Source organism: Panthera pardus, unplaced genomic scaffold (genome assembly GCF_024362965.1).
Source record: "Panthera pardus isolate Hobbes unplaced genomic scaffold, ASM2436296v1 HiC_scaffold_25, whole genome shotgun sequence".
Classification (NCBI taxonomy): domain Eukaryota; kingdom Metazoa; phylum Chordata; class Mammalia; order Carnivora; family Felidae; genus Panthera; species Panthera pardus.
The window spans coordinates 23,921,470-23,946,310 of NW_026526821.1; the positions used below are offsets into that span (position 1 = coordinate 23,921,470).

At 48.3% G+C, this 24,841-nt stretch overlaps 1 protein-coding gene and 1 long non-coding RNA gene across 3 annotated transcripts in view; one reads left to right on the forward strand and one right to left on the reverse strand.

The window, feature by feature from the left end:
- Window positions 1–24,841, reverse strand: part of MMP24 (matrix metallopeptidase 24) — a 45,163-nt gene that overhangs the window by 3,102 nt on the left and 17,220 nt on the right. For both annotated transcript variants that reach the window (XM_053890319.1, XM_019458701.2), the window contains exons 2-8: window positions 23,300–23,448; window positions 19,159–19,275; window positions 17,338–17,642; window positions 8,260–8,421; window positions 6,262–6,476; window positions 3,639–3,777; window positions 1,909–2,175 (exon numbers count right to left, since the gene is read on the reverse strand). In XM_053890319.1, the coding sequence (XP_053746294.1) occupies window positions 1,909–2,175; window positions 3,639–3,777; window positions 6,262–6,476; window positions 8,260–8,421; window positions 17,338–17,642; window positions 19,159–19,275; window positions 23,300–23,448 (1,354 nt within the window). The remainder of the gene's footprint in view (window positions 1–1,908; window positions 2,176–3,638; window positions 3,778–6,261; window positions 6,477–8,259; window positions 8,422–17,337; window positions 17,643–19,158; window positions 19,276–23,299; window positions 23,449–24,841) is intronic.
- Window positions 1,600–23,709, forward strand: LOC109272522 (uncharacterized). Its single transcript, XR_002082503.2, has 3 exons — window positions 1,600–1,744; window positions 11,874–11,986; window positions 22,462–23,709. It is a non-coding gene; the product is annotated as an uncharacterized LOC109272522 (long non-coding RNA).

A 24,841-nucleotide genomic window follows, 5' to 3' on the forward strand; every position in this document is an offset into this window, starting at 1 on the left:
ACTGCCTTCATAGCTCTAGAGCCTCAGTCTAGCTTCTGCTTGAGGCAAGGGAGGCAGGGAGCCAGGTTTCTCCTTTGGTTGACAGCGGACACCACCTTGTCACAGTTGTGGCTTTTCTTTGGCTTGAATCACAACACAGATGCTGGGGAAGTGATGCTGGGGACACTGCTGGGGAAGAGGCTAGAAAGAAAGGAGGTGGAGACTGGGGCACCTGGGTGGCTCAGTCAGTGAAGCATCTGACTCTTGGTTTCGGCTCAGGTCATCATCTCACAATTCATGAGTTTGAGCCCCTCATCGGGTTCTGTGCTGATAGCCTGGAGCCTGCTTGGGATTCTCTCTCTCTCCCTCTCTCTTTGCCCCTCCCCTACTCACACTGTCTCTATATCTCTCAAAATAAATAAACTTGAAGAAGAAGAAGGAGGAGGAGGAGGAGGAGGAGGAGGAGGAGAAGGAGAAAGAGAAGGAGAAGGAGGGGGAGAAGGAGGAGAAGAAGAAGAAGGAAAAGAAGGAGGAGGAGGAGGGGGGGAGGAGGAGGAGAAGGAGAAGGAGAAAGGAGGTGGAGGGGCTGGGCAGCCACACCAGGCTCCCAGCAACAGCCTTCATGGCCCAGACAGTGTACAGACAGCAAAGCAACTCAGACTCTCCTATTGGTTGGCTCCCCACTCTGGGACTTTCATTGGCCAAAGTCCTTGATGTCACTTGTCTCTGAGGCTCCCAGAAAGCAAGACCATGTGTGTAAAGCATCAGGTACACAGGAGAGCCATCAGTAGCAGCTCTTCCCCCGAGACTTTTGGCTTTCTTACCAGTGACATCTCCTTAGAGAGCCCTTCCTGACGAACCCTCTCTAACAGGCCCTCCCCAGCACCCCCCACCCCCACCCCCACCCCCACCATAGCTCTTCGGCTGCATTTCTTTCCCTTAGAGCATTTGCTGCCACCTTAGTTGTTTTCTGCCTCTAGAATGGGAGCCAGGGATGCAATGCAAGTCTTATTCTCTGCTCCTTCCCCAGCTCTCCCACAAAACTTGGCTCTCAGTAATTATTGTGGAGAGAATGGATGACACCTGTCATTCTACATAAACTAAAACACACCAACAAGATGATGATGATGATGATGATGATGATGATGATGATAGCAGCTAAGTCTCACATGGCATGGATCATGTGCTAGGCATTGGTCTAAGTGCTGTACTTAATTGACCTTATTCTTACAAATCCCAATGAGGTAGGTACCATTATTATCCCCATCTGATAGATGAAGACATAGAAAACTTAAATGGTTTGCTCAAACTCATAGTAAGTGGTGGAGGCGGGATGTGAAGTCAGCCAGCCTCCAGAGTCTGTATTTTTGACCAGATCACGGGAAATGTATTTAACAAACATTCATGGATTCCTGCACCTGGCAACACCCAGCCCCTCTTCTTGAGAAGCTTCTAGTCTGCTGGGAAGCTCCCAGCCTGGCCTCCAGGAGGAGCTTAGAAAATGTCTCATAAATAAAAAAGGCTTCTCTTTCCATCTTCCTGCCCTCAAGCCTTGTTTAAAAAAAAAAAAAAAAAAAAAAAAAAAGGCACCTTTGAAAGCACCTGTATCCATCATTGCTTTTCAGATTTGATAACTCGAGGAAGCCCTAGAGTACATCTGAGGTCCACTATTTGAGAAATGCTGTCTGAAAGAGTGAAGTCAGTCTATGAAAACATCTCTCAAATGTGAGTCATCTCTGCAGATGAGAGCCTGGCTCGGTAGTTGGTAAGAGAATTAATTTACTGTGTGAACATGGGTAGATGTGAGGCAGTTGTCCTTACCATTAGACACCGTTTCTCAAACTTGGATACCCTGAGAGTATGCCCATGGGCCCTGTTGGGACCTACATAAAATTGGGCTACTCCCCACCCAGCCAGGCCCTTACGTACATCCTTCCTTGCTGATGAAGGCCCCCTGGGGAGCCTGTGGGATGCCCTTCCACACAGTGATGGGCTTGGGGTAGCCAGGGTCCGTGGCCCGCCGCTCCTCGCTGTAGCGCCAGTACCGTTCGCCTTTGAAAAAGTAGGTCTTGCCCACAGGTTCCCAGCGCAGAGCTGTGTCAATGCCTTCTCGGGGCAGACAGCTCCCCAGCTCCCCCAGGCTGTGGGGGTACCCAGGCTCCACCGTCACCTCCTTAAATACCCAGTACTTGTCACCTGTAGCCAAGAGAAACCCAGGATCAGCCTTTCCCAGTCACTCAATGCCAGAGGTTGTGGCTGGTGCCACTTGTCCATCTTTTGCTAGGACTGAAGTCATTCACAGAGCCACAGTGTCGGGGGAAACAGTGCAAGGCCTGCTTGACAGCCTCTCAGGGAGACTGAGGCTCCCTGGCCCTGGCAGAGCATGGGGGCAAGAAGCCAGAAGCCAGTCACTGCAGATCTTGGGCAACCGGCCCCATGCTGCCCAGCCTCCGTGCCGCACCCTCTGTTCGTTCATGTGAATTGCTCCTCAACTCTCTCTCAGGCGTCCTCAGCCACTCCTGTGGCTTTGCATGCCTTAGTACTCCCCACCTTCCACCAGTGACACCCAACTCTGAGGGCTCACAGACACTCCCACTGGACCTGAGCCCCAGACCCAGGAGCCCTGACCCAGTGTACACCAGCCTCTGGGCATTTCCAGGTCTGCTTTCTGGAATTCGTCACTACCTCCACAGTGTGCTCCCTCCCTCCTCACCTTTCTGCCCCCCGGTTCCCCAGCAAGAAACCTGGCATCACTTTTGACCCTCTCTTTCCTTCTCCCCTCCATGTTCAGCCTCTCAGGAAGCCTTTTGCATCTTTTAGCTGTCCATCTCTGGCCTCACTGGTCCTCCCTGGTGTGGGCCTTGTTGACTTGCTCCCTCCCCTCCAGCGACCGACTCAGAAATGGCCTCCCCACCTCTGCTCTATTGGATTGCTGCCTGCCCTCTGGCTCTCTGCTGCTCACAAACACCCAGTGGACACCAGTGTTTCTCTAATGGGTCAAGACTGCATTCTGGCCTGGCAACCAAGGCTCCTTAGGACTCTCCCTCACTCTCCTTTCTAGGCCACTGCTCACCGCTCTCCAAGGTGGGCCTCCATGGCTGTCCAGTGGGTCTTCTAAGCTTTTCCAATGTACATGCATATCCCCACACTACTCTATTACCCATGCTGTCCCTTCCTCTTGGACTGCCTTCCTCACTTCTCACTAATTACCTGTATCTTACCCTTCTGAGGCTGGGCCCATCTCAAGATAATTGAAGCGAAGCAACCCAGCCCTGGGTGGGCATGCCATACATGCTAGCTCCCCCTGGCTCCTTCCCTGACCTCTCCAGCCAGTGTGACCTCCTCCCAACCAACTCTTAGAGAACTGATGGGATGGCCTTCCATGGAGCACTGTGCCTGGACGCGGGTGAGCCTTGTTGTCCCACCAACCTGGGAACATACAGACCCTCAACAATTACTTCATGACTTGATTCCCCTGGACTGTGCTTGGCCTGCCTGCAGGGATTAGTCCTGTCAGAAGTCAGTGTCTCTGTTAGGGCTAGAGGGGCTCTTGGAGGGCATCTGCTTCTCACCCCGCCTCTTCCAGTGTACAGATGGGGAAAGGGGGTCCCAGAAAGGGCAGGGAACTGTCACAGTTCTCTTAGCGCAGGCTATATTACCTTTGAAGAAGACAAATCTTCCATCAGCCCTTTCATAGGCTGCATCTATGCGGGCAGGCAGGCCCTTCCAGAACTGCTCAATCTGCATGGGGTAGCCCTCTTGTACCCGGTTATTGCGCAGGCGCCAGAACCAGCGATCCTGTGGGGTAAGGGGAGGAGAGAGAAGCATGGCAGGCCCTGCCTTAACTTAGGATCTCAGCCTTGGGGCTCAAGCCCAAATAACCCAAAAGCTTCCCCTGGGCCCAGCCTTGCAACCCTCCGTGATGTCTGTCTATCACATCTAGCTTCCAATGCCCTGTGAGGAAGACAGGATGCCCATTAACTCTCTTCATATAAGCCTCCTGAAGGTTCTTGCTGTCCAAGGGGCTATGAGACAGACAGCAGACTGGCCTGGTGCAGGGATGAGGTGGGGAGGAGCTGGAAGGGATGGTGCCAGGGGCCTGTAGTGGCCACATGAGGGCAGCAGAGAGTCACTGACATCAGTGGGCCACTCACAAGGCTGGCCACTGAGCCTGGGCAGAGTGCCCTCCTCACCCTCTGGCTCCATCCAGCAGGGCGAGGACCCTGGGAAGCAAGCTGTGGGAATCCCTCAAGACCTGGGTGTGAATTTCCTTCACTTAGCACTGCATGACCGTGGGCACAGTACTGCAAGCACCTCACCTACAAATGGGGGTAATGTTGGGGATCAGAGGAGAGGTAATAGGTAAAGTACCTAGAACAGCACAGGGCACATGGTTGATGTTAAATAAATGGCAGCTCAGTAGGTCAAGAATCTGATGAAAGCCCTCTTCTTCAAACTAGTGTCTTGTGGCAGTACAGCCCTTGGCTGGTGGGCAATCTGCAAGGCCTGTAACCTACCAGGACCCTCAGTGTGAATGGGGATGATAAAAGGGGCACCTGGATGGCTCAGTCGTTTGAGCATCTGACTCTTGATTTGACTTAGGTCATGATCCCAGGGTCATGGAACCGAGTCCCACATGGGGCTCCATGCTGAGCGTAGAGCCTGCTTGGGGTTCTCACTCTCCCTCTGCCCCTTTCCCCTGCTCATGTGCTCTCTCTCTCTCTCTCTCTCTCTCAAATTAAAAAACTAAAATAAAATAAATGGAGATGATAAAACCCAGACTTGCCTAGGAACCGTTGAGTGGGGGGATCAGAATGAATGTGATTTGTAAAAGATGGTACAAAAACTAGAAACGTTTTTTTCAAGGTGTTTTACAAAGCACTTTCATGTTGTTTTTAAAACTTTAGTTTGACTTGCACAAGTCTATGAAGTAGATTTGATATATACAGAGTCTTTTTTTTTTTTTTGAAAGTGAGAGACAGAGACAGACCACGAACAGGGGAGGGACAGAGAGAGAGGGATACACAGAATCCGAAGCAGGCTCCAGGCTCTGTGCTATAAGCCTGATGCCGGACTCGAACCCACGAGCCACAAGACCATGACCTGAGCCAAAGTTGGATGCTTAACCAACTGAGCCACCCAGGCGTCCCAAGATATACAGAATCTTAAGTAAGGCCAGTGACTTTCCTAGAGCCACTCTGAGAGGCAGGATCAGTGCTGACCCGTGTCACCTGATTCTTGCTCAGTCCTCAAAGCTTGCTGGGAGAGCTCCCTGAGGGGAATGGAGCAGCCCCGCACAGCCACCCAGTGTGATGGAGACACCCTGACCAGACCCCTTTCCATGGAGGGCTTGTTGCCCTGGCGGCCCGCAATGTGGTCAGCAGGCTGTTTTCAACTGCAGGCCTCTCTGGGGATGGCCTCGGCTTCAGCAAGCTCCCCCAAGGTCATGCCCCTTCTCATCCAATGACTGAATGAAGCAGGAGGTACAAAGTGCTAGCTATTTGGGGCCCCATGTGGGATGACTCTGATGGGCCATGCTAGCTATAGAACTCCCTGTAGGGGTAGGCGACTCTGCAATGGTCCTAGTTGCTGCTTATATTCTCCTTCTGCCCAGTCTTACTTCCTTCCCTCCTACCCACAGATGTTGGTCCCAAAGGTACTTTTTAATCAAAATCCTGCATTCTCAACACTGTCTCAGAGTCCACTTCCCTGGTAACCCAACCTGTAGCATACCAACCAAACGTGCTGCCACCCAGTCAGCCCGTGGCTAATGTGATAGGACCAGGACAAGTGACAAGATGTAGCCTGGCCAGCTTTCTATCAGGCATCCCTCAGTCCCAGCTTCTCAGCCCTGGCAGGATCTGGCGACAGACTCTGCCATCGCCATGTCAGCCCCTACTCCAAGCTGCTATCTTCATGGCCATGCACTCATTTAGTCTTCATACACCCTTCATTAAGGGAATGACCCCGCTTTCAGATGGAGAAACTGAGGTCCAGAGAAGGGAGATGACTTGCTCAAAGTCGCTGACCAGCAGGTCTCCAGCACTTTCCCCCAGCATTAACCCCTGGGAAGGTATAAGATCACCAGTCTACCCACCTCCTCTTAGAAACAAGTCAATTCACCCGGCAGCACCAGAAAGGGACCCCAAGTCCTGGCCACTGGGCCAACTCCTGTCCAGGCCCAAAGCGGGCCTAATCCCAGAGCAGCAGCCTTCTCCTGCTCCACAGAGGGGGAGCAAGTGGGAGAGGACCATCTGGGTGTCACCAGTTGACTGGCCCTACCTTAAACACAAACATCTCGCCTCGGAAGAGTGCCACTGTGTTGAAGTTGCCATCACAGATGTTGGGTTTGGCGCCCGGTGTGGACGGCCGGTCCCCGAGGGGCGGCCGAGGTGGCCTGGGCTGGCGCTCATGTTTCCTCTCACTTGGTGAGTGGATCCTGCGGACGGGGAGCGTGGGGAGGGGTCTGGTGGGCTCCAGGGGCTCAGCTGGGGGTCCTGCAGAGAGGGGCTGTATCTTAGACAGGGTCAGCCATTCCCTGCCTCCCGCTGTCATTGCTTCATCATCACCCTGGCAGCTGAGGTCTGTCACCCTCCAGCCTCCTGTTCCCTCTCCCACTTTTTACTTCCCAATCTTTGAGAAAACAGATGAAAATAGTCATTAAATGGGAACTCTCATCTTTCCACCCCCGAATCTGATATCTTCTCTTCTTCTCTCCTGTTATAAGAGAGAACATGTCCTTTCTTGGGCTCAGTGTCCCATACCATCATTCTCTGCTCCCTCTACACATGCCAGCCTCACTTTCTCCCCTTCATTCCTTATCCCACTCCAGGACAGCCTCTGCCCTGTCACCTACTGAAGCTGCTCTGTCAAGATCTCCAATGACCTTCATGTTGCCAAACCCCAGGGTTACCGACTCAAACTTTGATGTGCATATCAAGATCCAGGGATCTTAATAAAATGGGGATTATGACTCAGAGGGTCTGGGCGGGGGGTGGGGGGGTGGCTTGCGATTCTGCATTTCTTCAGGCTGTTAGGTGATGCCAGTGTTCCTGGTCTGAGGCCCACACTTTGAGTAGCAAGATCATAGGAGCACTTTTCCAGGCCCCTGTTCTGTCTTGGTTTTCCTTCTACTTTATGGGCTGTTCCTTCTCCACTTCCTTTGCTGGCAGCCTTTCCTCACCCACCCTACCCTAAAGGTTGGAGTGCTCCTGGGTGTTCTCTCTATTTTTGTCCCTATGTCAGTTTTCTCCCTTGGGTTGCATATTAGGGTCACTGGGAGAGCTTTTAAAACTCATGATGCTCAGAAGACAGCCCAGACCAAAGAGAAGCCAATCTCTGACAATGAGAGCATTTTTAAAATGGAAATTCCAAGGTAATTCCAATGAGTCCCCTAGTCACAGATCACTACCTTAAGTGATCTTGATTCCCTGTAGAGAGGGGAGTGGGGAGGTGCCCAGGTTCATGGCTTTAAAGACCCTCTATGTTGGAGCTGTCCAGTAGGATGTTCTGTGATGACAGAAATGTTCTATATTAGCACTGTCCAATACAGTAGCCTCCAGCCATTTGTGGCTGTTGAGCACTTGAAATGCGTGACTAGTTGTTAGTGTGACAGAGGAACTGAAATTTTAATTTTATTTAATTCTAATTAATATAAATTCAAATTTCAATAGTCACATGTGGCCAGTGGCTATAGATTGGACACCTAAGATTCCAAATCAATATCCCAGCCCAGCTCTCTGAGCAACAGACTGGTAAATCCTATTGCCCCACAATTAGAAAAGCCAGAAATCTTGGTGTTGTCCTTGACCCTCACCCCCATGTTGGATCTATCAGCAAATCCTGTCCATTCTACTTTCAAAACACCTTGGTCCCTACCTCCCCTGTCCAGTCCTCCACTGCCTCACTTATGGAGATCCCGCCCATCCTCCGGGGTTCTGGTTGGGGCCATCTGCTCTCTGAGGTCATCAAGGCCTCCAGAAGGGGCCCTCCTCCTGTGCGTCATAGCCCAGGGGCTGAGGCGGCCTGGGCTATGCTGACATACATTTGCTCAAGCACACTGGTCTTCCCATCTCAACTGACTTGACCAAAACAAGACCTTTGCATTACCAGTGTGAACAGAGAACTGGGAGGGAGGCATGGTAGCAGGCCTTTTATATCTTATCAAAATATCAGCATAGCCTCTCCTTTTTTCTTGCTTAAGAAAACAACCCACTCAGGCAGCTAGTCACAGCCCAGCCCTTAAGAAGGAGCAGCAGCCCCCTCTCCCCTGCCACACACCGTAGATCTTCTGGATGCCCTGGAGATCATCCTGAGGCAGTTTGAAGTTGTGTGTCTCCATGTACTGGTAGAAGGGCGCCATGATGGCGCTGGGGTCGTTGGAGTGCTCCAGTCCTAGCGCATGGCCCAGCTCGTGCACAGCCACCAGGAAGAGGTCATTCCCTGTGGAGAGGGGAGTGGGGAGGTGCCCAGAGCACCCACTTAGGTATCAGTCGACCCATTGCTTCAGCCAACACTGAGCATAGGCTTTGTGCCAGACCCTGTGCTGGAGAAATCATACACAGTCCTGCCTTTCAGAACTCTCGGTATAGTGGGGGGATTTGGAGAGAGAAACAAAATAAGTGAGATTAATGTTCCAGGTGCTTTAATAGAAGTCTGTAAGGGTGGAGTGAGGATTCTGAGAAGGGAGGAGTGATTTAAACTTGAAGGAAGATGTGCAGGGAAAGCTTCATAATGGTGAAGTTTACCTCAAGTCTTGAAAGATAAGAAGTTAGTCAGGAGAATGGATTCAGAAGGTAGGAGAGGGAGGGGTGGGGGTGGCATTCCTGACAGAGGGAACGCTAAAAACAAGATCCAGGGACAAGCAGGCTCATTCCACTTGGCTCTGGAACAAAGCAGGAGGGGAGGGCAGAGAGAGATGAGGTCAGCCAGGCTGGCAAGTGGGGTTCTGTGATGCCACGCAAAGGAATTTGGATTGGCTTCTTGGCCAGTGGGGGGTTTAGGGCAGGAGTGGGGGTGGTGACATGATGAGTCACTCTGGCTGCTCCGCGCTGAGGAGGGCTGAGAGGGGAAGGAGACCAGAAGCAGGGCTTCCGTGCGCTTTTGGGAAGAAGGTAGAAGGGTCTGGGTGAGAGATGAAAAGGGCAAAGCCAGGGCAGGGAGTACGACGAGCAGAGGGGAGGTCTGGGGGTGGCAGGCTGGCAGTCAGTGTCAGGAGGTCCAGGGGCAGGCAGGGCCCTGATCGTGAGGGCGGCTCTCAGTCCAGCAAGACCTTAGTTCTGAAAGAACTGAACCTCGGCCAAGATCAAGGCAGGGACTCAAATGCGAGTGAAAACAACAAAGTCCAGGTGCCGAAAGTGGGACACGGGATCCCGAGCGCGAAGCTGAGGCAGCAACATGGCACAGTGGTCATGAGCGTGGGCCCCTGAGCCAGATAGACCTCCTTCGTTTCCAGCTTTGTGAACTTGGCCAGAAGGTCTACCTTCTAATCTTCAATATCTTCATTTGTAAAACGGGGAGATCGTACCCCCTTCATAGGGTTATGTGAGGATTGGATGAGGTAATATGTGTGAAGGGTGTGGCACTGCACAGGAGCTGTTGTTACCAGACATCAGATGGAAGCTTGGTGCCTGGAACAAGTCCATCGACCAGAAAGGAAGCATAAGGCCAGTGGGGTTCCAGCTACCAGATTTTCTTAAGCCAACTCCTCTGAACCTCTGGATTGGGCCTGGGACAGAGCAAGGCCTGACTTTGGGGGGATTAAGTAACCCCAGCTTTGGGAAAGAAACACAAGAGACAGGGAGTTGGGCAGGCTGTCATACTGATAGTCCTGACCTGTCTGTCCATTTGAAAACTCTTGCTTGCCTTGACCTTTGTCATTTGAGCTCTGCCTCTCATTGCCCTGCCCTAAGGCATGTTACAGCTCATTCCTGTCGGTTCTGAGCGCAGGGGAGGCTACCAGGGACCCAGGAGGTGGTCAGGAGTCCTAGTGCCTACTTTGGCTCTGGTGTCACTGGCAAAGTTGCCCAGCCCAGCCCAACGGAGGGACCCATGAGAGTCAGATGGGACTGAGGATCGTCTCTGGCCATTTTGGCTACGGTCTCAGAAGAGAGAAGAGCCTTATGGGGCAGACCCCGACGCAAGCATGCCTGCCGCTCTGCTGACACCACCCGTGTCTTCAGCAAAATGGGGATGGGCAAGATCAGTGCAAGGTTGGCCAAGAGCCTGGGGCTGGCCTTCTGCTGGGGAAGGGCAAGCTGGCAGGAGGAGGCCAGGCCGCCCCCAGTTCCTTCCTCGGGTCCTGGTTCCTCTGGCACAGGGGAAGGGTGAGCTCATCTCTCAGCTCTATCCCAAACAAAGGCGGCTGCTAGAGCCAGCGGAAGGCAGCTCCGCTTCCTGGGGGCTGGTCCTGCCTAGCTCTGCCTCCTGGCCTATTCTTCCACCTTCACAAGCTGTTCGGGCCTCTCGTCTGCTGACCAGGCTCTTCCTCAGGGGGCATCCACAGGGATCTCCACTGGGAACCAGGGAGCAGCGCTCTGAGTACTTGGCAAGACTCTAAACCTTTGTCCTCAGCCTGTGTCTGTTACTCTGTAGCCTCTGTGCCTGGGTCCCTGCAGAGAATAGGAGTAAGCCCTTGAAGGAAAAGGGACTGTGGGTTTATTCCAGGGACCAAAAAGCAGAAAAGAACTGGGGGAACTGGCATCCTGTTGCACAGAAGCCCAAGAGACCTGCTAAGTGGGGGCTGCTCTGGGGAGATGGAAGGACAGGGAAGGGCAGAAGAACTCCCTGGAGCTAGAGAGGGCAGAATGCTAGGAAGGCAGAAGGATGGAGAAGATCCCAGTGCTTAATAGGCGGGTGGCTGTTAGGGTCTTCACTCTCCAAGAGGGTGAGAAACAAGGAAGCAGAGTAGTCAGAAGTGCGGTCTGAGGGAGCCAGAAGGACATGAATCCCAGCTCTGCCATGTTGCAGCAGTGGGACGTTTTAAATCTCTTCTTCTGTAAAATGCAGGGAATAACGGTACCTGCATTCTAAGAATGGGGGTGAAATTAATGGGGCAAGGTAGGCAAAGTGCTCACATCCGCCTCCTGGCACAGAACTACAGATCACTATTAATTAGCAGGGTCACATTGAGGTATGTGAGGGGACCAGCATCCCCAATAGGGAGTGTTCCTGTGGGCTGGGAGCTCAAGTCCCAGCAGGGGCCTCCTAGCAGGTACCCAAAACTCTTACTCAACTATCTCTGCTTCATTTCCTTCCCGTGGAACCTCCATACTTGATCAGTCCTATCTCATCAAGCCCTCCAGCCCCCCAAAAGGCTATAACATTTCCTTTTGCCTCCATTCTTTTGCCAGTGCTGTCCCCTCTACCCAGAATAGCCTTACTCCTTCAGAGTTCAGCTCAGTGCCACATTTTCCAGAAAGACTTCCTTGATTTCCCCCACTGGCAGTGAGTGATTCCTCCTCTACCCTCCCAGCAGTTTATCTGAACCATCTTTATGGCACTGATCACTTTCCACCATACGTTACAGCCACCAGCACACTCTCTCTTCCGCTCCAGGGGTGTGAGCTCCTCGAGGGCAAGCTTTGTGCAGCCAGGATGGAACAGTGCCAAACATTCAGTATTTTTCCAGGTGTGGTTCTTGGACCACCTGCAGCATAACCACCTGGGGCGATTACTAAAAATTCAGAGTCCTGGGTACATACCTGGCTCTGCCACTTACTATGTGAGTTTTTATAACCACATGGAACTTTACATTCCTCATCTGCTAAAGGGATATTATGATCCCTGCCTGGTCTAGCTCCCAGGGTCGGGGGAGAGTCACAGAAGTGATTGCAGAACTCTACTCTGTGAAGGGCTGGTCTCAATGACGCTTCCTGTCTTGTCACCTTTCTCAGGACTGGGCTTCCTTCTCATCAGAGCTTAGTGAACTCAGACATCACTGTTGGACTCCTTGAAAAGAGATGAGGACAGAAGGTGCCTGGAAGCAGCCCCTGAAACCAGCTGGAAGGTATGGTGGGCCAGACTGCCCTTCACACAGACTCCAATGACGTGGAGAATCAGGATCACCCTTACATCCTTATAATGCAGTGGTTCTCTAGGAGAGCCTTTTAAACACATAGGTGGAGGAGCTTCTGATTCAGGAGTTTTGGGTTAGGACTTAGGCAACATTTTGTGTTTTTTAAATTAAGTTCCCTCAAGTGAATTTTATAGTGATTGGCTCAGGCTGACACACCTGAGCCAAGCGCTCACCCTCAGCATCACTAACAGTGGGACAGCCTGTATCATACGTGCTTTCTAACGTGATGCAGAAGGGAGGACCCAACCGCTCCAGAAGCTCTTGCCAAAATGTGAATTAGTCAGGTCTATAGGACTAATTACCAATATTCAGGATATATGAGGAAGGGAGACGTGTTAAAAGTGAATCTGAATTTCATCAAGCCAAATGAGTGTACTGTGGACAAGTGACAGTTTTTTTCAACAAATATTGGCAGGGTTGGGGGTGGGGAAGCGAGCTGACTATTGTAAGTGAAAACAGCGTAAGAAACATGTCAACCATGCATGATGTGTGGATATTGTCTGGATCCTGATGCAAGCAAACAGCTGGAAGGGACATTTTTGAGGCGATTTTGGGAAATGAATACAAACAGGAATTGGATTTTAAGAAATTATTGTTAATTTTGTTGGGTTTGATAATGGTTTTGTGGTTGTGTTAAAAATAATCTATTTGGGGTGCCTGGGTGACTCAGTTGGCTGAGCGTCTAACTCTTGATTTTGGCTTAGGTCATGATCCCAGGGTTGTGGGATCAAGCCCTGTGTCAGGCTCCTCGCTGAGCATGGAGCCTGCTTAAGATTCTCTCTCTCTCTCTCTCTCTCTCTCTCTCTCTCTCTTTCTACCCTTCTCCCCTGCTTGTGCTCTCTGTCTCTCTAAAATATATAAAAATAATTTTTTGAAAGAAAATAATCTATGAGAAGATTTGAAGGAGTACATGCACCCTGATGTTTATAGCAGCACTATCAATAATAGCCAAACTATGGAAAGAGCCTAAGTATCCACCCACTGAAGAATGGATAAAGAAGATGTAGTGTGTACATATGTGTGTGTGTGTGTACATATATGTATGTATGTGTATATATGTATGTATATACATGTATATATGTGTGTATGTATATATATGTATATATATGTGTATATATATGTATATATGTGTGTATGTATATATGTGTGTATACACACACACACACACACACGCAGTGGAATATTACTCAGCCATCAAAGAGAATGAAATCTTGCCATTTGCAACAATGTGGATGGAGCTAGAGTATATTATGCTAAGCGAAATAAGTCAGTAAGAGAAAGACAAATACCATGTTTTCACTCATAGGTATAATTTAGGAAACAAAACAGATGAACATATGGGAAGGGGAAAAGAGAGAGAGAGAAGCAAACCATAAGAGACTCTTAATGATAGAGAACAAACTAAGGGTTGATGGAGGGAGATGGGCTAGATAGGTGATGGGCATTATGGAGGGCACTTGTGATGAGTACTGGGTGTTGTGTGTAAGTGATGAATCACTAAATTCTACTTCTGAAACCAATATTACACTGTATGTTAACTAACTAGAATTTAGATAAAAATTTGGAAGAAAAAAAATAATCTGTTAGGGCTATGTCCTAAAGTATTTACAGATGAAATGATATTGTGCCAAGGATTTTCTTTAAAATACATCAGCCAAAAAATACAAGTGGCAGGGGGAGAGTAAATGAAATAGCAGTGACATCATGTTGGTAATTGCTGAAGCAAGGGGATGGGTGCCTGGGGGTTCATATTATCATTTTCTCTTCTTTTGTGAGTTTGAAGTTTTCCATAATGGAAATTTAGAAGAGAGAAGAGAGCCAATAAACACAAAGTTCCCAGGAGGCTCCATCCACTCCCTCAGTGAATTTATGTGGAAATTAAACGAGATAATATACAGGTGCTCCATAAATCTTGGTTCCTTTCATCTCCTTCCAGAAACCGTCCTAGGGCAACCTGCTGCATCAGGGGTCTATTGCCATAGTTAGGAACTACATCTGAACAGTTCATGCTTAGTTTTCCAGAGCATAGAAAAGTCCCAACTCTTGTCCAAAGAAGACATTGGCCGTCTTGGACTCTCTATCAGAATTGGCAGATGTTCATTGGGATGGGATAGGACTGGGAGGATGCTGGGATTGTGCATATCCACAGGTCCCAGCTCCTTCCCACATGCACTCCCAGAAGTTCTTGGGACTTTGAGACTGGGCCCAAGGTCTCCAACAGCAAGGAGTGCTTTCAGGCAGTACAAACCTCAGAGCTGGGAAGGGGAGGGCCGTGTTGTTAAGAGTATCTTCCCAGTGCCTCCTCTGGCCAAGATTCCTTTAAGAATTCATTTGTCTCTATCAGGGCTATAACTAAAATCTTGCCAGCTAACAGTCCCTGGCACGTAACAGGGCTCAAAAATGTTAGTTTCTTTTCCTCGCACTTTATCAGCAAAGCCAGCCATTCGTTGACACCGATTCAAGAATAAGCATGGGAGAAAGAAGAGGTGTTCAGAAAGCCAGGAAACACATTCAGGACATAAGGAAAGGGATACCAGGGCAGAGGAAATGGAGCTGGATAGGAAAGGGGACCGACATTTGAAGAGGGCAAGGGACAAAGAGAAATGTGACAGTTTCATATCTTTGCAGAGGCTGAGCCTTGGCCAAAACACTTCCTGAACCATCCTTTCACAGATGAGCCAAGGATTGCCGATCCTTGATTCATGCATGCAATGATATGAAATGTTCTCAAGGAGGCTGCCCTCATCCAAAGACACCAGACTCAGCCTCTGAGGAGACAGGCCTATACGAGTGTGCTCTCAGCCTGAAGCATAGCCTAAGTAAAAGAATGCCCTGTGTTTCCCAAACTTGCCTACGCTTAAGAATCAGAATGTCCAGGGGTAGGGCTGGGGAATCTATATATATGACAAGAAACCCGGGTGATTCTTATGATCAGGCAAGTTAAGGAAACTCTGAGGATGAAGACAGTGTTTCTCAAGGGGGATGGAACACGTATATCAGAAGTGCCTGGAGAATTTATCACACCAAGTGCAGATTCCCAGGCCTGACCCCAGAATCAGAGAATCAGAATAGCAAGAGGTTAAGGGCCTAGAACCTGGCCCCTAACCTGGAATGTGCTTTTTTAAACATATATTTTTTTTAATTTTTAAAAATGTTTATTCATTTTTGAGAGAGAGAGAGAGAGAGAGAGCAAGCAGGGGAGGAGCAGAGAGAGAGAGGGACACAGAATCTGAAGCAGGCTCCGGGCTCTGAGCTCTCAGCACAGAGCCTGATGTGGAGCTTGAACTCACAAAACTTGAGATCATGACCTGAGCAGAATTCGGACACTTAACCAACTGAGCCACCCAGGAGCCCCTAAAAAGATTTCTGGGTGATTCTGGTGTGCCCTGCAATTTGAGAACCATGAAAGTTTAGCTTGGTAGCTGAGAGTATGTGCTTCAGGGGTGTCTGGCTAGTTCAGTCAGTAGAGCATGCAACTCTTGATCTCAGGATTGGGAGTTCGAGCCCCACGTTAGGTGCATAGGTTACTCAAAAAAAAAAAAAAAGAGTATGTGTTCCGGAGTCATAATACCCAGGTTCAAAGCCTTACTTTCACCAACTATGGGACTGTAGAGAGACTACTTAATGTTTCTACATACTTCAGTTTACCTATCTATAAAATGGAGGTCATAATAATAAATACATACTACATAGTATGTGGAAAGCACTTGACATGGATCTTAGAATATCAACATGCTAATCATTATCTGTTCTCATCTAAAAGCCAGAATCCTCTATCCCTTTCTCCTCCACACTCATCTCTGCATTTTCTTGGTATTTTTGCTACAAGCTTCAGTACAGTCTGCTTTGTGACAGGGTTACTTATATACACACTGTCCCCCCCCCCCCCCCCCCCCACTTAACTGTGGACTACTAGAGGGCAGAGAGCATGTCTTTTTTAAAATGTTTGGAGCCACCCCCCCCACCCCACCCCCAGGCCACCAGGCTGTGTATCATGTTGGAAGGGAGCTTAGAGATCTAGTCCAGTCCCTCATTTTTATCTATCTATCTATCTATCTATCTATCTATCTATCTATCTATCTATTTTTAAAGAGAGATGTTATTTTTTTTAATGTTTATTAATTTTTAGGGGGAGAGAAATAGAGAGCTAGTGGAGGAAGGGGCAGAGAGAGAGGGAGACAGAGAATCCCAAGCAGGTTCGGCTCAGTGAGTGCAGAGCCTGGTGTGGGGCTTGAACCCACGAACTGCGAGATCATGACCTGAGCCAAAATCAAGAGTTGGACGCTTAACCGACTGAGCCACCCAGGCGCCCGCAGTCCCTCATTTTTTATATGAGGAGATTGAGGGTGAATCATTTGCCCGGAGTCACACAGCCAGGTTGTTGAGCAGTGGTTTGAGCCCTAACTACCCACTTCCAGCTTTGCCATTCCAGCCCGAAGCCTTTCATCTTAAAAATGGACATAATGAGGGGCATCTGGGTGGCTCAGTTGGTTAAGCGTCTGACTTTGGCTCAGGTCATGATCTCACGGTTTGTGGGTTCAAGCCCTACATTGGGCTCTCTGCTGTCAGTACTGACCCTGCTTCAGATTCTCTGTCCCCCTCTCCCTGTCCCTCCCCCACTTGTACTCTCTCTCTCAAAAATAAATAAACATTAAAAAAATTTTTTTTAATGTAAAAATGGGCATAATGATGTATACTTGCCTGCTTACTAAGCAAGTGCTTTAGGAGTAAACACTGATGGAGAATGCTTTTGCAACCTGAAGAGTATTGTTACTATTCCTGTACAATACTGACTCTGGTTCCATATAATACTCATTGAGTCACAGTGGTGAGGAGCAAGTTAACCAAGGATGTTAGAGTAATTATGGGGCCTGTTATTCACCCATGAAGTTGATATAAGGGAAAGAGAGTAATGGTATCTCTTAAGATGGCCTTCGAAGCCACTATCAGGCCAGAGCCTACCACTTTCACACCCCACTTTCGGCTTTAATGACTTTTTTACCTTTTTCTCAAGCCTCTGATCCATTACTTTATCTTCTTATTCATGGCCTAACCCCTCCCTCTTGACTCAGCCCCCTTAGACCATTTACTAAGTGATCTGACTCAACTCTGGGGCCCTGGTCCTGAGGGACCAGAGACCTCAGTTCCCACCCTCCTAGGTTCTTAGCTCTTGGACATGAAGTTACAGGGCAGGAAGCTTATCTATGGCATCCCAAGTTCTTCCTCAGGACTTCTTTCCCTGAAAATCCACGACTGACCCCCTGTCCCCCTCATGGCCTTACCATCATGGTTGGCATTTCCTAGTGTCCACGGCTCATCTGAATCAAAGTGAGTGTCTCCTCCAATCCCTGGGCCAGGAAAGTAGGCATGGGCCAGGAATCCCCCTTCTCCATCAAATGGGGAGCTGTCGCCATGGAAACCAGAAGCAAAGAAGATCATGATGTCTGCCTCCTTCCGGTCACTTTTGATCTCATGATATGGCACCTCTTCAAAGGTCAGCGGGGTCACCTTCTGCCACACATCAAAAGCCTGGCGAATTGCTTTCCGTGTGTCTAGCTCCCCCACCTTTGGGGTATAGTTGTGAATGCTGGTAAGAGAAGAAAGGATCATTAGGGAGGAACAGTCAGAGTCAGAGGCTTGCAGAGCTAAAAGGGACAGCAGGGACCACAGGGACCAGTAATCTTCACATTTTGAACCCTAGAATTCTACTGAGGTATCCCAGAGGTTGAAGAAGAGGCTAGGTGGGCAAGGCTCTGGGTCCCCACCCCTGCCTCAGTCAGAGCAGCTTTGCTGTGATCAATGTTTTGTATCTGCACTCTCACAAAGTTTGTGTTGAAAACAGAATTCCACTTGAGCGTGCAGAAAAAAAAAAATTAAGCTCGTGGATAGCATTTTCTAAGTTTTAAGTTTTTCTCCCAATACACAAAGCGTATGTATAGAACATTTAAAAAGTTATAGAAATACTGAAGCAGTGGAGGGTTTAAGTGAAACATCCCTTTTAAAAATGTTTGGCACCAACTACTTGTCTACTGCTTGTCTACCTAGGAAATTGGTATAGAGTGGTATCTGATTTCATCAGTTATAGATTTAGCTATTGAAGGTTACAGCAGCCATATTGAATGGTTCTCCATAGCAGAATGTCATTACTCCTGGGTGCTCTGCCTCCTGAACACCTGGGCAAGGATTATTCACCCATTCTATAGGTAAGAAAACTGAGGCCAGAGAGGTTGAGTAATAGAAGTTAAGGTTAGAAGCCAGTTTTTTCTCTTGATTCATTTTACCACTTCAGGAGACCTTAAGATCTATCCAGTTTCTAACCCAGATTCTTCTTGGGTTTCCTTCTTTTGTCAGAATTCTAGAAAAAGCCTGTTCTGGTTTCTATAGCTCATCAGCAGGAGAGCCCTTCATTCTTCAGCTTTCAGGATCTCTGTCTTAGATCCTACCCCTGAACCCAAGGCATCCACTGAGATGGAATCAGAGCCTTGAGAGGTGCCAGCCAGAGCCCAGCTGAGCCTGCCCTATGCCTGGCCTTTCCTGCAGCCCTACTCTGAATTCTGCTGTCTGAGTCTGCTGTGATGGGCTCCGCCATCCCTGTCCTTGGTCACCGGTCTGACTTGGAGGCTGATCCTCTTCAGCCCTTGGTTTCCCCAGACACTTCAGGAGTGAGTCTGCTAACAACTGGAGCTCTGCTGGGAAGTTTGGGTGAAGTCTGTCAGGCTAAGTGGAGAAGGGATCCAGATAAAAGGAAGTGGGGTTTGGCAAGCAGTGATAGGGAGAGTGAGTTCAGCCATGGCTCTTTATCACAGCTGAGAGTTGCTGAACAATCCCTATCCCACTTTCTCAAAGCTGTAGGACTCTAAACAGGACACAGCTAATGAGCCCCCAAAGGACCAAATAAACCTGAAGTTTGAGATACGGCGTCCTCTGGAAGCCACAAGGGGGACAAAGTGATAGGCTTTCAGCACCTGGTCCTGATGCCCGCATACTTGGCTCTCACTCCGATCACAGACCCACCTACAGCGTGAGCCTCTGAAATTCAGGCCAGGACAAAACTGAGTGTGGGTGGAGCCAAAGCCACGGAAGAGGAGAGGTAGTCAAAGCACCTGTAGGTGATGTGTTTTTGTCTCCACTTCTGTCCAGTCAGGGCATAGCGCTTGTTCCTCCGCCTACGGCTTAAGTGGGGGTGATCAGGGACACCACAGCGGGGTTTCTTCATCCACCTGGGCAGAGAGAGGACACACACACACACACACACACACACACACACACACACATGTGTTGTGGTCACTGGACACTCTAGGAAGGCATTGCAGTCTAAATAGCAGTGTGCATCCTGATGCTAGACTCTGGGGCCCTGGCTCTGAGGGGTTCCCCCACAGGAACACAATAGACTGATTACTTCATTCATTCATTTACAATTGATTATGCTGACACAGGGCTGAATTAGAGCCTGGGAGTCAGAGACACAGGCTTGATGGTTCTAGCTCCACCACTAATTGTAGGAGCCCAAGCAAACGATCATTGTGAACTTCAGTTTCCTCCTCTGCCACACGAGAATCACAGCTCTCACTGTTCTTAGGTTATAGAAAGCCTCAAAGGAGGGGGTATATGTGGAAATACTCTGTAAATGGAATTAGATCACATCACTCCCTGGTTTAAAACCCTTCAATGATTTCCCCCAAACACCTAGAATAAGATCCAAACTCCTCACATTGGTCCACAGGGACGCACACAATCAAGCTCCTGTCTACACGTCAGACGACATCTTCACCCTCCTTCCCCCTCATAGACTCTGCTCCAGCCACAATGGCCTTCTTGCTGTGTCTTGCACATGCTAAGATTATTCCCACTTCAGGGCCTTTGTTCCCTCTGCTTTGCAATGCTCTTCTTCTTCTTCACATGATTTGCTTTTCATTAAGGTCTCTGCTCAAACGTTCCCCTTTAGAGAGGACTTCCCTGCCCACCCTATCTGAAATAGCTTCCTCCTCCCATCCTGCCGCTATCTGCTTATCCTGCTTCATTTTTCTTCATAGCATTAGTCACTGCCTGAAATGATATAATATATTCACTTTTTTTGTTTAGTCTTTGTCTCTCTTAGCAGATTCTAAGTTCCATGAGGATAGGAACCTTGCCTGTACAGTGGCTGACACAGAAGATGTTTGATAATGATTTGTTGAATGAATGAATGAATGAATGAATGAATGAATCAGAACTACCCAAAAGTAGCATGGCATAGCTTGTAAGACAGCAAATTCCTTTTTGCTATAGATGTTCAAAATGTGTAGGATTGTAGGACTGTAAGACTTAGAATTCTCTGCAGCATTTAGTGTGTTGTATTGTGATTTTAAATCTATTAGTCCATTACCTTTAATAAATGGCAAATTCTCTGAGGACTGGAATGTTATTATATTCATCATTGTGTCCCCAGAAGCTAGTCCAGTGCCTGGAACTAAGTAAATCCTGATAACTGTTTGTTGTCAGGTTAAGTTACATTTCAGGAATAGTAAGTCTGGGACATCGTTAAAAAAAAAAAAAAGGCCAGGGTAGGATATTTTAAAAGATCATGGCTGATTGGAGCCCAGGTCATCCTTGCATTTTATTTCCCTGTGCTGGCCCAATGATCAACTCTAGCTTGAAATTGCTGGAGGGGAAAACAGTCTACCTCATGTACGGTTGTTGAAAGCAGTTGTCATTGGCAATATAGAGACTATTTTAACCAAATGTTTTTTAAAAGCCCCCTGAGGGACTTAACCAGGTCTTACTCATCTTTGCATGCTTCATATTGCCTAGAGTGCCTGTACTCAGAAATGAATAATAAAAGACATAATAATAACAATATCATGTATTTGTATAAACATTTCTAATTGTTACAGTGTCTGTGTTCTTTTAAAGAAATGTTTTGATTCTTGAAACAACTCTGTGAGGTAGCCAGAAACTATTTATCCTCAATTTTGCAGATGAGGGAAAAGACACAGATAAATCAAGTAACTTGCAAAATATAGCTTTGAGGCAGGACTGGAACTTAGTTGAATGAATAAATGAACTAGTAATGAATGCAATTTAACAAACAAAAGCAAACAAACAAAAGCCTGTGCTTAGCACAGGTTTGGGTTAGAGGATATGTTGAATGAAGGAATGAATGAGTGGTGAACAATGTGTAACATTTCCCAAGGTAGGCACTCAAAAATTAGTACTTTAAAACGCTAATCTCGCTTTCTTTCACTGACAGTCCTTGGGAAGAATGGGGAGCTACCTCTGCTACAGCAAGGCTGAGCTAGACCTGAAAGGGCCCCCAGGGAGGAAAGAGGCCCAGAGAAAGGCAGTGACTGCCCAAGGTCACAGAGCTGGAAGGGAAGCTAAGGTCTCTAAACTCTACCCCCAAACAGCCTCCCCACTCAAGTCTGGGATTAAGCATGATCGCCTTCTCCCTTCTCGTGCCTCCCAAACAGCATTCCCCCCGTCTTCCTACAAAAAAGTGGGGGCAGAAATGCAAGTGGGAAATGCCATCCTCCTCCCTCAGATCATTCCGTCCACCTGCCACTCTCTGAACCCTGTCCAACAGGCCTGGGGCTTTCTGGAACAGAGTAAAACCCAAGGCCAGGTGGTGCCTCAGCAGAGACATCAGTGCTCCTGCCCCAGGACGCACTGCCATGAAGCCTGCACAAAGCCCTCAAAATAACCTCCACTTTGAAAGGCGGCCGGGCTGTCTTCAACCAACTCACTCACGAGGCCACACGAGGCCACAGGGCCAAGGCTTCCACTGTCCTCATGATACCATAGCAGCGGTCAAACATATTGTCTCAGAAGTTCACAATCTTGCAGTCAGAGAATCCGAGGAATAGAAAATGTTCCTACAGAATTATAGGATCGTAAAACCCCAGACTCACCAAATGTTAACAGCTTAGAATAATGGGATCTAGAATCTGAGAGTCGTAATCCAACACCCCCCTTTGTAACTGAACAAGCTGGGACCTAGAGAGATGAATCTCTCAAGGAGTGAGTGACTCACCCTCCGGGGGCGGGGGGAGGATTGATCCTGGATCCACAATCAGCTGGATTCTCTGTTCCCCACCCACCACCTCCCCACACCCCCTCATGGGGCCCTGCTCCCTGCTTCCACCTCTGCTCGGGACCCCACCGCTCACCGCCTCCTTGGGAAGCTCCCCCGGGCTCTCTGCCATGCCCTCACTGTAGCAATGGGCAATGGCTTTCCTTCAGCTGCTTTAATGACTTTTATGGCTATTTCCTAAACAAATGTGAGGATACTTAACTCTCTCTGATCTTCAAACAAACAAAAATTCACCCACCTCCAGCTACCTTCTATTTGTCCTTCACTGATAGGCTTCTAGAAAGTCTTGCCTACACTTGCCATCTCTACTCATCATCTCCCCTTCCGCCCCTTGCAGTCTGACCCTGCAAGGGCTTCCTGGCTGCTAAATTCGGCTGACACTTTTGGATCTCCTAAGTGATCACTCTGCAGCAGCCGGCCCGCTCACCATCCCCGCTTCTCTACCCTGACACATAGCCCCTGGCTTCCTCCACTGCTCTGGCCGCTCCTCTTCAGCTTGCATCTTGAGGATTCCATTCTCGGCACCCATCCCTTCCTCTTCTTCGTGCTCCCCCCTGAGTAAATGTGACCGTCCCCATGGTCTGGCTCATTTTGTTATTACTTCCTAAGTATCTCCCTGAAAACAAGTGTTTCCTGCTGAGTTCCAGACTGGTGCAGCTAGATGATTGTACTTTTCACGATGCGGTGAGCCTCTGGAGGGGAGAGATCGTAGGATCCTGTCCAGTGCCTGGCACACGTAGGCATTTAGCAAATATTTGATAAATGGAAAAAGTGGAACAAGAGCCACCAGCTCATGATCATTCAAGAGCTCTTTGTATCAGGTGAGATGTGTACATCTCAGGGAATGCCAGAGGGGTGATTCATAAAGCCAAAAGTTATTAAGTCAGAGGAGGTTTAAGACCATCTCCAACCAAACCTCTTATTGTGCTCAAAAGGAAACTGAGGTCCAGCAGGGATAAGACACTTGTTCAAGATCACACAGCAAATTTCGGGCAGAGTACCTCCCCAGCTCACATAGGAAGGGGCACCTTGGGGTATTCCCTCCCAGGATGATCCTGCAGGAGTGAAAGATAGGAAGGTAGGATGGGCATGGTACATACGTGGGGCCATGACAAATGTGAACTCAAATGTATGTCTGGAAAGTTCGAAGGCATAATGCCCTACGCGAATCTTACTCGATTGTTGTCTGATCCAACACACCGGTGACTGGGATCCCATAAAACTGCTGCATAGTGGAGACTGCTGACTGTAAGACCTTCCCTGAGTGCAGCGCGGGTGCCCGTGAGTCATAGGGAAGCAGATAGCCATATGACTTTAACCAGTTCTGAAAGACACATGAAAGAGAAGGATGCATTATGCTGGAGAAGGCTCTGTTCCACCTAGGTGGAGATTTGCCCTTGAAACTGGGATCATTTTACCGAAGGGACCTATGGACTCATGCTCCGATTGCTTCCCCCTTCATTCCTTCCTGCACACACTGGCAAATAATCTCCAGAAAACCCAGCTCTTGGTGGCTTTCTCCCTTGCTATAAAGCTGTCATTGGATCTCTACTGGCTACAGAATAAAGATCAAATTTGCATTCAAGGCTTTCCAGGACCCTGCCTCTTTACTCATTTATACAGTGGCTTCCACTGATATTTGACTAGACATGCAAGAACACAAGAATGGTTCCTTCTCTGAAGCAGAGTGACCTGGTAAAATGGGCCACCCAGAAACCATCGGGTCTAAAGTCAGAGTCTGCTGAGGAATCATGCTGTAGAATATTTACTGGCATGAGATTATATACAGTCTATTGCTAACTCCTCCAAAAGAGCAAGCCATTATAAGTATATATAAACAATGCATTACTTAATTTAAATATAAGTACATAGGGGCGCCTGGGTGGCGGTCGGTTAAGCGTCCGACTTCAGCCAGGTCACGATCTCGCGGTCTGTGAGTTCGAGCCCCGCGTCAGGCTCTGGGCTGATGGCTCGGAGCCTGGAGCCTGTTTCCGATTCTGTGTCTCCCTCTCTCTCTGCCCCTCCCCCGTTCATGCTCTGTCTCTCTCTGTCCCAAAAATAAAAAATAAAAAAAAAACAACAAAAAACGTTGAAAAAAAAAAAATAAATATAAGTACATAAATGTATGCATAGAAAAAAGCATAGAAGGGCACACATAAAAATTAAAAAAAAATAATAGTATGGTTATGTAAAAGAATTTCTTGTTTTTAGAAAATATACACTGAGGTGTTTTGGCCTATGTAATGGTGCACAATGCCTGCAACTTTTTCTTAAACATATTCAGAAAAGAGAGAGAGATGGAGAGGGAGAGAAGAGAGGTGAGAGAGAAGAAACAAATGTAGTAAAATGTTAGGAATTGGGGAATACAGGTGAGGAGTGTTCAGGAATTCTTTGTCCCATTCTTGAAAACTTTTCTGAAAGTCTGAAGTGACGTCAAAATATTTTTTTAATAAAAAAATAATTAACCATGAATAGCCTCTGTTATAGTATCATGGGGGAGAATTTCTGTTTTCTAAGTTTTACGCATGGAGTCATTTAAAAAAGGGAGGAACATTTTCAAAGGGCAAGAGCATCTGAAAGTAGTTTGGATGAAAAAGCTCACACAGACAATGGCTCCGAAGGACAGCAAAGTAGAGATGATTATTCCCACTGACAAGCATGAGGGAAGCCTGAAGAAACCAGAGCATGAGGAAATATATGTGGCATCAATTGGAAAA